The 13,143-nt window shown below is 38.0% G+C and overlaps 1 protein-coding gene across 1 annotated transcript in view; it reads right to left on the reverse strand.

Annotated features, from left to right (window-relative positions):
- Positions 1-13,143, reverse strand: part of nbeaa (neurobeachin a) — a 108,868-nt gene that overhangs the window by 67,208 nt on the left and 28,517 nt on the right. Inside the window, exons 2-4 of the mRNA XM_088012709.1 lie at positions 8,239-8,470; positions 4,512-4,612; positions 355-450 (exon numbers count right to left, since the gene is read on the reverse strand). Coding sequence (XP_087868835.1) covers positions 355-450; positions 4,512-4,612; positions 8,239-8,470 — 429 coding nt within the window. The remainder of the gene's footprint in view (positions 1-354; positions 451-4,511; positions 4,613-8,238; positions 8,471-13,143) is intronic.

Consider the following 13,143-nt stretch of genomic DNA (forward strand, 5'->3'; position numbering starts at 1 on the left):
TATATGCATTTTTGACCGAGTGGTCAAACCTGCATTTAATTGTAGTTGTCTGCTAAAAAGGTAAAACTGAAGAAGGGTTTTATTCTTCATCAGTACACTGAGTTGAAGGCAACAGCTACGTCAACTAAACTAAGACTGGATCAATGAGAGAAAAAAATGTACATTATGGAACGGCCTATTTAAATAGGGTCATGTACAATTTTCAATTTCCACCATGCCATTAGCATTATTATTGGATATTCATTATCTACTTTTGGTGGAATAAAACAACTGCAAACATGCTGATGTTACACATAAATTGGGGGAACTACTTTTTAGCTGTGTAGGAGCAGAAAAAATTTGTATGCGTCTTACCGCTGCACTGCGTCCAGGGAAGTTGAAGAAGGTGTCGGGACCGTGCCTTTGAGGCATCTGGTTCAGCACAGACAACAGCTTGACAGCATGTCTTGGCTAGGAGAGGAGACGAGAAAGTAAGTCGTTATTACATGAAAAATGCTGTGCATCAGAGGGACAGTACAGAAAGACTTAAAAAAAATGTTTAAAAAAAAAGAGGAAAAAAAGAAAAACCACTCTGTGGTTTCACAGCTCTACCACAACCATCCCAGATCAATAAGTCTTCAATCACTGGCTCCCTCCCCCGATAACAACCCCTCAATACCATGGCGCCCCTTAATCGATCTGTCCCCAGAGAGGACTGCTGAGGGAGGAGGAATTGGAATGGACGGGGAAACGGGGGCAAAGTGGATGGGCTGACAATAGCTATTGGACAGCAGAGGTACCGTGAAATGGCTGAGGGTATGGACCACTGGTCAGACAACAGAGGTGGCTGATGGTGGTTGTGCATGAGCTTCACCAAAGGATCGATTAATGAGGAAGCAAAAAGGCATTACAGGTGGAACTCAGTAGCTTAGAATATAATTGAAAATGTACTTTTGGTAATTGTGTGATTTATTACACACAGTGATGTATTTAAACTGTTTAGCTCTGTTAGTTTAAACGATGATGGCTCACAGCTAATAAAAAGACATCTAAAAGTCACTTTCAGTAATAAAAAAGAAAATAACGCGAGACCGATATCATGACTAGATTGTGGGAAGTTTAACTGAAGTAGAGAAGTGGAAGTCAGCGCTGTGGTTGTTTTTTTGTTACTGTTTTGAAAATGTAGTGAAATCTATATAATATAGGTGAATATCGGTTATCAGCCGTAGCAGTAATATTAATATCAGATATTGGTATCAGCTTAAATGTTGATATGAGTGTGTCCGTTCTCGATACAGTGTGATACAGAGGCAACCAACCTGTAGCTTTACTGTTCTGTTGCCTCAGATCCCAATAATTCTCAGTAAACATCCAACATATATAACGGTCCTTTTTCTCCTTGACCTACATAAAACACCTCTAATGCCGCCTCTAGATTAGGAATGGCTTAACACAAGGAATGCGACCTTTGCCGCCATTCCCTGTATACGTTTGTGTGTGTTGGCTTCAGCGGCAGCCCATGCCTTGTGAATCTCCCCCAACCTTTAGAATGAGTCACAGTCCTCTCAAAACTGTTGTCTCTCTTGCCTGTGTATTTTCTACTGCATTTTTTCCTTCTACTCAATTTTCAATATATGTGCTTGGATACACACCTCTGTAAACCAGGAACTTATTTAGAAATGACCTTTTGTTAAGCAACAAACCTGATAAGCTTTTGATATATTTCTGTATCAAAATTTCAAATTTATCCAGTTTAATAATTCAAATTTTCTAAGATGCAGTATTTCGGGTTTTCATTAGTTTTAAGCCAAATTCATCAAAATCAACAGAACGAAGACACTTTAGATGCACCTGACTGAGTGTAATGAATTTACATGAGTTCAACCTTTGGATTAAAATCTGTAAAACAAATTAAATATTTGATGATATTCTAATTCACTGATGTGCATCTGAAGTTAGTGACTCATTCACAGATCTACTAACCTTACAGGCAGTAAGGAACGGAGGAAGAGGATTTTAAGTTTGCATTGAATTATGCAGGATATTTCAATGTTTGTGAATGACCTGCCTTGACTCAACAAGGACAACAATTAACTGTGTACCTTGTTCTACTGGTGTTTCAGAGTTTGCAAATTGCTAGAAAACATGTTCAGAATAGTGGCTGATCAGAGGTGGAATCACTAAAATAGACAAGAGGATTTTTGGAAAGAGAGATGGGAGGGCAACCGGGATTACTTCTACTTTTACAGGAAATCTGTAAATATACAGAGACCTAAAAGTCCTGCGCCGGCACTTTTCACATGGACTTTCATCTCATAAAATCATCTCTAAACAGCTCAGTTTTAAAGCATCCTTTCTAAAACGGGAACACCAAGTGACTGCAAGCTGAGCTAATCAGTGAACTACAGGGAGCAGTTTGGATTACGACAACAGGAAGCCAAGCTGATCTTAAACTAATCACTTTTAGTTACCAGCACCAGGAGTAATCGTATTTGTAGAGTAGCTCTAACTATAACAAATACGAAACGACAAGCTAATGCATTTTAAGATTAAAAACATAAAGGTGCAAGGTGCAGAAAGTTCAAAACAAGTAGAATTCAAGTTATTTTCAAAGCATGCAAAACACCAGAGTGAAAGAAACGTTTTGTCTTTATGTCTGAAAAGTTTTGAATTTCTCTGCCGACTGTAAAGAGAGTTCTGTGAAAGAGATGCGATGGTTAAACAACCTGTCAAAAGGAAAGAGGCGTGCCCTTGAGCAAAACCATTTAATCCAGTAGAGCTGGCTTGTGTTTAGAAACAGAAAATAGTATCTACATGTAAAGAGAGTCTGAGTATATTGAACTGCAGTGACTGTTTCACCTTCACACCTGATTGGGCCGTCACTGCTTTTTTCATCAAGCTTCTTAATGAAAAAAAGAAGTGACAATAACACAGTCACTTCTCCGCTGCACTGATAAAGTTAATTACAAGAGAGAGAGAAAAAAAAACATCACTGCAAAAAAAATAATAAATAAATACCTGAAACATAAACAAATTACCCATGTCTCTATATCCACTCACAAATCAATGCTAACAGATACACACCACAAGCAAACACGTCCTATTTTATTCAAGTCTATTAGCACAATAATCCCATTAAGTGACACCCAGACTAATGACACCACAAACTCCTGCCGTATAATTAATCTCATTTGGAATAAATTTAGCTTCGACCACTATTGTAGTTGGATACAAGGCTCGTAAAATAAAAGGAAAATCTAATTTCAAGCCAAAAGAAATCAAAAAGGGAAATGAATAAAAACAAAAAAGGAGATAAATTGAAGAAATAAAACATTTAAAGTAGTGTTTTGACAGATTGCAATATTTTAGAGACTTTGTGATTTTTTTTTTTTTTTTTTTTTTGGCAAATCTGCTCCATCTAATAAAACTGAAGGGATTCAATTGTCAGAGTCAATTTAAGAATAAAATCAAGTGATTTTTCAATAAATTAACTAGTTTTCAATTAGTAAAATCAAATTCCCCAACACAACCACGAGTAAATCGATTATATGCATAAAGTCATCATTGTAAACAACATTTTATAAAAAATACTGAGATTGAATCTTTGAAATGTCTTCATTTCTAGTCCTTCACTTCCCATCACCACCACAACTTTACCTGATTAGTTTATGTTGACTGACTTATTTTATTTGACGCTCAAAGAAGGAACTGGGCCTTATCATTTCTAAGTATTTAGAAGAATTAAGCATATAAATCTGTTCTAGGTCTAGCTAGTAAGGTTAAAACCCTGAAAAGGGAAAAACTGGTGCAATTAAAAACATTTTTTGATGCTCGAGAGGATTTTCAGCATCTGGATTGGCACTTACATAAATTTCAGAAAACAACGTGACAACTCCTTTTGGAGTCCCCAAATTTAAAAATGTTTCATATCACAAGCAGTTCAGATCTCACCAACAATTACCACAATTACCACACACTGTTTGCAATTACAATAAAAAAATAATTAAATGAAATTTACGCACAATTGTCACATAATTGTTGTTATTATTTGTCAAGTTCATTTAAAAACTGGCATCTACATCTTATCAGATCACTGACATCACTTTTACGTCTGTTAACTACACATTTCTGTATTTCTCTGTTTTAACAGGGTTGGTAAAAATGTAGTCTTAACTTGCAAGACAAACGGTCCACTGTGTGCATGTGCATTGTGTGGTGTGATCTATCAGATCAAATCCTGCAGGGTGTCCCTATCTTAAAGTGTTTTAAGGATTTATGAGGGCAACTGCATTCAAAATTTAGATTTGCTTTGTAGGTGAGATTGTTTAAGTGTTTTCAAAAGACCCACATCCTGCAGTAATAAAGGTCTAAATAATGCTGTAAATATGTTGGTTAAGAAAAAAAAAGAAAAAAGACTTCCAGAGATATTATGAAATTGTTGACTTGTGAAAAAAATAAACATTCCATTAAATATCTATGATTAATTTCTACAAAATAGCAAATATGCAAAGTTTGGTTCTGCAGCAACTCACCCAGATGCCATTCTCTCCTCTCAGCATACTGAAGAGCAGCTTCAGCTCCTTGACTGTGATGCTGTAACTGGCCAGGACTCCTAGCATATCCACCAGGAGGTCTGAGGAAACACACACACACACACACAAGCACAGAGGGTAAGATATGTTTTCTCATGAGCGTATCTTTGAGTCAGTATCTGGAAGGCCCTGTGCAGACTTTTCTCTGATAAAGTGTGATGAGGTCATACCACTCAGCCAGTTCACATACAGCGAGAGTTTACTCATTTATCATTCAGTGAGAGTCAAGCCAACATACTAACAGCTACACCACTGTATAGCAAGCAGGACACATCACTGTTCGACAGCTCCGGGTCAAATCAGCCCTTCAATGTTTCAAACATCTGTTTGAACCCAATCGTCAACTTTTCACCCCCTGCCGTTTCCATTTTCTATCCGTCTATTTTATCATTGTGTTTCACATTCTTCATCTAGGTGGTTCTGTATGTTTTCATAAGATTCTCAGGCAATTTAATCGTAATAATATGCTCCAAACTGTCATTTCATTTAATTCTATATCATTTTGCGAAGGTTTTATTGACACCTAATTCAACTGATTGCAGTTCAGATTACAGTTTGGACCGCATATGACAAATAAAAGCCCTTCACCTCATCATAGAAATTTTAGCCACCTATTGCTTTGTAGGATTAAATAAGCTCTTAAAATATAACTTTAAATCATTCATTGGCAAAGCACAAACAAATTATATCGAAGACTGGTACAAATCGGTACGTGATCCAGAAAAGCATGAAAAGGTGCAGGAATAAACTGACCTGAGTCTCTGTTACTCGAGTGGTTGAAATAAAAAAAAGTATGAAGGACACTTTTTATATCTACAGCAAAACTAAATTATTATTACTCCCGACACATTTAAACTTAAAATTATTTGCTTAAATTGTGTTTCTGAAAGCAAATGAGACAGGCATCTCTCAAATGATAATAAAACGAAGCAAATTTTAGATGAGTTTGGGTTTTATCAACATTTTATTACAAAGGCAGAAAGTTATTTATATCCTTTTTTTAATTATCAGTGGGGAAAAACTCTACTGGTGTTCAGCAAACAAATCTTTCTTATAATCGCTGACCAACTTTTTGCATTTTAACATAGTATTTTGATGATGAAGTCCATATCCTTGAGATTAGAACGGATCATTACCGCCATCATCCTAATATTTATCTTCCTCTACAGATAATTCAATTCAAGTTGGGCTAAATTAAAAAAAATAATAATAATGTTATTTTCAGTAAGAGAAAAGAAGTTGGTCAAAGTAAAAGATTACTTAAAACCTAAATTAGCGAGAGTATGAATAATTGTGGACTTCACAGTAAATGGAATATTCAACACAAATATTTACTAAAACATGCCAGTTTTATGCTGGAAAGGATTTAAAATTTAAAGATACAGAGGAATTATTTAACCTAAAACTTTATATTTAAAATTTCAGTAGCTGCCTTAATAGTAAATATACATACATGATGCATGAGAAGATCTTATACTGCTATTCCTAATATAATACAACTCTCTTGATTATTTTCCTGTTGTAGGTATGCTAGTAGACATTAGCACATCGGCTCTAAACTGAGGTATTTCCAGATGACCTCCCTGCATCATTGACCTTCACATCACACAAACAACATTAGCAGTGTCGCTATGGCAGAGAGAGAGCATTCCGCCTCTGCAAAGTGAAACGATCTGCTCAGAGAGGTCTCCTCTTTCTTATTACACCTGGTGGATATGAAGAGTCTCACCACCATAATTCATTAACCAGAGCCCAGCGACTGGGAATAAAGGAAAAGGGCTAGCTCACTTAGGTGCTTGATACGAGAGCAAAATCCAACTCAGAATGTCCCAGATTTACGCCCCTGAGCTCCAGTTTTGGTACAATAAATCCAAATAGGTCATTTTAAATAGTTTCAGGAAAAAGCCAGAATCCAAGTTAGAACTGAGAGAACTGGCATTAAACTGATGCAGCTGTATGCTCGGCTCTGCTGTGAGTTTTAATAAGTCAGTGAAGGTATAAAACCCATTATCCAGGTGCGGTGGGTAGGACAGAGAGGACATGGACACTAAGTGAGGGGACGAGCATGCTGAGAAGCTATTAAAGGAAAGCCAAGGTCAACGTGACAACACAGAGAGATGACTGACTGGGTAAAGTTTCTGTAGTGTAGGTATGGGAAAAAAATATTCTAGGCAAGTTTTATACATTTCAAACAAAGCACGCTGGAAAATTTTATTATAAGAAAGTATTATCCAAGTTTACCCACAAACAAATAAGGTTAACTCAACAGGCTTTGAAAATGGTCATAAAATCCTGTATGCTGCTTATTGAAAATGCCTTATTGGTTTTTATTTGTCAAACAAATACAGAAAAAATCCATTTCTGAAGAAAGGTGTTCTTTCTGTTATTCTAAAAGGCACTCCTGGGAAAATCCCTTTACCCTGCGTGAAATTATTACTCTGGCAGAAGACGACTTTAAAACATGACAACAGTGACTAAACTCTATAAAGTAATAATACAAAGAAGTGTGAGAACACATTGCACATTAACAGACGCTTCTCTGCACGGACTGAGCTATTTTGTTTACACAGAGCTAATGCAATACTTAATAAGTCTATTGCCAATTTATGAATAAGTAAGCAGATATATCTAATTTACACCTTTGACATGCTGGGTTAAAACACCATTGGGAGCTTTGGGAGGGTTTTAATCACAGAACACTATGAATGATAGAGTTCTGAGCTCATCCACAAAATATATGACAAACGCCTGCACAGACATTTTCAGGATTCATATCAAGGAAGTTCATGGAGTTCATGTTGGAGATGTTTCTCAAAATGTTCCATCATGCAACCTAAAGTGCTATTAAGGAGATGGTCTTTGATAAAATTTTGTGAGTTTATATATTTATTTTTTTATTTTTTTTTTATTTTTTTATTTTTTAAAGATATGTCCCAGTGTTAAAGCTGGTTGATACATTTACTCAGAAGCTTAAAAAAAGCTTAAATTGTCCTGTTTTTCTTAAGACGTCATGGTTCAAAAGGTATAAGGTGCTTTAACCTGCTCTAATGCCTAAATAACACACTTTAATCAAATATAACCATAAATTTAAAAAATAAATAAATAAAATCCTAGAGCTTCACACATTGTTCTTGCAACAACTTCTTGAAAGGAGGTTCTGTATATCCTGGTTATGCAAATTTAACTCTGTCTTGTTGCTCATTCATCAATAAAAATAGTGCTAAGTGTAGGCTAAACATAGCCAAATAAGTACGGTTCTTTTTTAATAAAATATCAGTATAAAATGAGACTCTAGTCCTTTGATCTATGTATTTTTAGAAACGTGTAGAAATGCAGATTATTTTCAACTGTTCATTGCTTTAATATTTATTCTGAACTCAAAATGATAACAACCAAACTTCAGACTTTTCAAGTCTGTAATAGGTTACAGTTTTACACTATGCACAACAAAATAGGCTGTTTATTACACATTTTGTACATTTCTGATTTTTTAAAATAACGTTAAGTAGCTCTGTTGAAACAACTGAAATCTTTTTAAGTGTCTAATCATGTTTAAATAATGAGGTTATGAAACATGAATGGGATTTATACTAATTACAATGATATCGGACGACGATCCAAAACTATGAACCGAACGAATGTTTTTCTTGCCGTCTCCACGTCTCACCTGCGATCATGTCGTCCACACTGCTCATTTTGAGCAGCACCTGCTGGATGAGGCCCACCTCGGTGCTGGTCTGCAGGTTGCGCACGCTCTTCCGCAGGATGGCGGTGAACATGCTCCAGATCTCCGCCTGGCACGTCACTTCGCAGTGCGACAGCAGCTCCACCATGCAGCCGATGCTCTCCGCCTCCTGGATGATGAAGTTCATCTCCAGGTCAAACTCGCCGCCCACCAGCTGGAGGAAGACGGGGGGGAAGGTGACAAAGGGGGAGGGAGGAGAGAGGGGAGGGCAGAAGAAATATGGTCAATGATTTAGAGAAGCATTTACAGGTTTTTTTTTTGTCTCCAGGAGAGGTTAGTATAGCTTCTGATGGATGTTGATTGGCTAGAAAAACATTTCTTTGGCCTGGGGGACACACGCACTGAAACAAATAAACGTATCTCGTCTCAGTGCACAGATGGACTCACACACACCCACATACACACACCATGTCCTCTACTCTCCACTCTCTTATATCAGGAGAGGAGCTCTACCTTCTGTGAAGCTCAATCACTCAACATACAGCCTCATAGAAATGGCCTCCTCTTCATCAGCTACACACACGTACGCGCGCACACACACACACACGCACACGCACCATGGCATGCAAAGACACCCAGACTCACACACAGACACTGATTAATACACATTACCGTCCTGGTCCTCTTAGATGGCATTAGTCAGATCATACCACACTTATCAAATCGAGCGCAAATGTTCTGTCTCTTAATGGCTGAAGCACTATAATTACTTGTGAAAGTACATACGGCCGTGCCTCACATTCACAAACATGAGCATACCCACAGAGCTCGTCCTCGGCATACTATACTGTCCAGGAAATGGAAGCCATGGAAACCAGCAAGCTCTGGGAGCACCATCGAGGTTATTAAATCAGATGAGACAGAAACATGCCACAGACTATGCAGAGCAAGAGAGAGAAAAAGATAAACATTATCACTGTTATAGCTGTGTACAGTAAGATGAACTCTGTTTTATGAAAAGGTTGAAAAGTTTGCCATTGATTCCTTATTTGGGTAATCTTGGCCACCAGTTTTCCACATTTTCTCCCTGTGATTTGTTGGTGTCCCAAGGCCTCAGAAATGACTTTGCAGCTCAGAAAAAGTGAAACCAACAACAACCTTGTTTGTTATCAGTTCCTGGATTTATTTAGATGAAGCACAACATGCTGTCTTCTCAAATCCTTGTGCCATCATGCAGAGTCCATTTAAGTGCTTTTCTTATCCTACAGGTCTGGAAGCAATCATGAATGTGGCTGTGACATTTCACTCATCAAAAAAGGTGATTCAAAAAGTAACCAACATAATAACCTACAATACGACTGAGTTACTGACTCCTTTAATTAATCATCTGCATATTGTCACATTGTTAAAGAATCAATATCATAACCACCTATCAATGTTCATCATCAGTTTTAGACCTCTACTTTTCTAACTTCCTGAAGCAGCAGCAGCTAGCTGTGCTGCATCAATAAGGCTGACTTCCATCTGAACAGAAAGTAGATTGTCATTTCCAATCATGTATTTGAGTTTACAAAACCAAAAAAAAACAAAAATAAAAAAAAAACAAGCATGTTATAAACAGAAACGTCTGCCTACTAAAACGTCTGTCCACATCCTGTACAGTATTTGCTCTGAATAATTGGTCTAAGCTCCTTTTGCTTGCATGACAACATCAATGCATTGCAGCATGTAGACATAGAGCCTATGCTTCTGCTGGAATGCTAAGGAAGGCCTGGCTGCTTCATTAGCAGCCCTCAGTTCTTCTGCATTGTGTGTTTCTCATTTACAAACTGACAAAATACCATAGATTCTCAGTAGGGTTTGGGTCAGGCAAGTCTGCTCGCCAAACAAGCACATAACCTGATATAATGCTCATGAAATAAGGTAGTAATTTTTAGAATGGCAAAGAAAAATCAGCAACTCCCCAAAACTTGCCAGCAGATGGAAGCATTAAGTGTTTTAAAATGTCCTGTTTGATGGCTGCCCTTAGACTGTGGATGAATAGCAGCAGATGACAAGGTTCCACAAATCTTCACTGACTGTGGAAATTTCACACTGGACTTGGATTCAATATGCTGCAATCTTGACTTCCAATTGAAATGTTACATTTACTTTAATCTGCAAAGAGAACATTGAATCATTGAGCAACCATCCAATCATCTTTTTCCTTAGCCCATGTAAGAAGTTTCTGGTGGTGTTTGTGGTCTAGAAGTGGATTAACATAAGAAAAGCTAAAGCTAAAGACCAGGTCTCAGATACAGCCGAGTGTGGTAGCTGTTAACGCACAGACTCTAGCCACTGTACACATTCTCTAAATCCCTAGCAAACTCTTGAAAGGACTTGCCAGTTCACATTTTCCATCACACTTCTTCCTTCTACTCAATTTTCCATTGATTTGTTTAAAAACCACCCTTAAGAGTCAGCTTTTTAACCAATGCTTCCATAGCAATGTCTTCTTTCCAACAAGGAAAGGCCATAACATGGTGATGCTGGAACCACAATCAGTCATTAAGCAGTGTTATCAATATTTCCTAATCTCAGATCCAGAGAGGCCAGTGGTGCTTTACAGTAGACGTTTCTTCTATCAATCAATCATTATAACTAGAGGTGTGCCGATCGATCGGTCACCGATCATAATCGGGCCGATTTTCGTGAAAAAGTGCATGATCGGTGATCGGCGATCATTGGCTCTTGTTGCCGATACCGATCACCTCATTTCCCAGCCTGCCTGTGCAGCTGGTCTCCTTTTTCCTTCACACTGCGCAAACGCGCAGCAACAAATCCTATGCGATGTGTAACTATAACGCACTGAGTGAATGGGGAAGTTTGCGTGTTGCGGCGGAAAATTGAAGCATGTCAAAATGCATCAACACAACGAAGCTAGTACAAGTACGACATAAAAACAATGCCATACTTGACGGAGATTGGCTACATCGAGGCTCACTGCAGTAAAAAAGACATACGGAGGATCAGACAGCAGGTAAAGCAGCGCACAGCTACAAACACTCACCCGGATTAGCATGACGATCAGAAAGCTAAACAAATAACCCGCAAAATTATTTAAATCTTCGAGCTGCGATGTAAGACGCTGGTTCTGCTCTCGCTGTTGAACCGCTGCTACGCTACAGGTAGTAATATTTCACAGACGGAGCTTCGCTTCTGCTCCACCTGGTAGTGACTCTCACACCGAACCTCTGCTTAAAGCTGCAGCATCTAACTTAAAAAATACATTTTACATATGTATTAAAACTTTCGCTGTCCTAACATGAGACAGATAATCTCTAAAAAAAATAATCGATCTCCTCCCTGATCTGCATAATTACTCCGCTCAGTCAGAAACAGCCAATCAGAGCTAGCAGTAATCAGCTAGCCGCCATGCTAACAGGAAGTTTTCATTCAGTAACTCTGGATTGTTTATTGTAATGGACCCTGTTTTTGCCTTTGAATGTTAAGTTTTATACTTTCATTTTTTTGGCAATGTTGAGAGGTTTTATTTTGGCTCTTTGCGTTATTTAGCCTCTTCAGAGCCTTCATATGTTATCAGTCTGTTAAAGATAGTATTATCAATAGCAGTACAATTTGCACAATGCCTGTTTTGTTTAGTTTTCTTCTTGAAGAAAGTTATTAAAAACAAGTTTTTGTCTAAATTAAGGTGAATTCATGGTTCCTTTTTCCACATAATGTAACTGGTAGTGTTTATGATAAAAAAAAAAAATAATAATAATTATGTGATCGGTATCGGTGATCGGCCCTCATGGGTGATCGGTATCGGTATCGGGAGGAAAAAACCTGATCGGCACATCTCTAATTATAACATTATAACATATTTCAGCAACACGGCAGTTCAAAGTGCTTTACATCATAAAAACACCATATAGTCAACAATACATAAAACCAGAAACAAACATTACATTTTGATCATGTCTCATCTCGAGCTTTGTCGCTACAACAAACCTCCTTGTCGTCTACCCTTGTCTGTTCCCTCCCCTCTTTACAGTTAAAACTATGGCCTCCCCTTTCTGTCCCATCTCTCCCTTGGAGAAGTGAATTGATCCGCCGCACTCTGTGAATACATTAGCACAGATTACACAGGATGAAGTCTGGAATAAAAGCAGGAAGAATTAAATTCAGCCCACGCTGAATTTTTCTTTTCCTCCGAGGTTCCTAATTACGGTGCTCACAGGGGACCACTGCATTCTAGCGCATCCAATACAACCTGTCCGTCTGAAGATGCCGGATGTAAACAGCCACAGGGGGCACAGAGGGCATTTGTAGAAACTCGCTCGTAGATACGAAGCAAACTGGAACATAGAAAGATACACACATCCCTGAGGCGTGTCTACTCATGTACAGCATGAGCGTTATGTCTCTGTGCCAACTCTTCCTTTCTCAGAGCATCACAGAGAGATGAGAGGGGGTGATGCAAACAACTGCAACAAAATGTCTAGTGACAAACAATAAAGCAAAAAAAAATAAAAAATAGAGCTTGAAGGCCAAAAGCAGAGTGATATGAAAAAGGAGGAAGTGTCCTCATTCTTCCTATTATTAATACTATCTCTGTTGCACCAAAAGAAACATCTGGAAAGGATATTTAAAACCTGAAATGATCCTGCCAAGAACAACCCAAATCCAGAGCAGTGGCATTCAACATTCAAACATTCAACTCAAATTTACTTTCCCCCTTTTCCAGTAGTTGGGAAAAAATATATACTACTGAACGCTTGAGCTCATTATTTGCTCAAATGGGGCTTTTAATTGACGTATAAATAAACACGGCACCTTAAACAGCAATAAGGCCGTGCACAGCCGAGTGCACTCAAGCACCAATCAGTATCATGTACACAGACA

Source organism: Poecilia mexicana, unplaced genomic scaffold (assembly GCF_051168715.1).
Source record: "Poecilia mexicana isolate PSO_F unplaced genomic scaffold, ASM5116871v1 scaffold_14, whole genome shotgun sequence".
Lineage (NCBI taxonomy): Eukaryota > Metazoa > Chordata > Actinopteri > Cyprinodontiformes > Poeciliidae > Poecilia > Poecilia mexicana.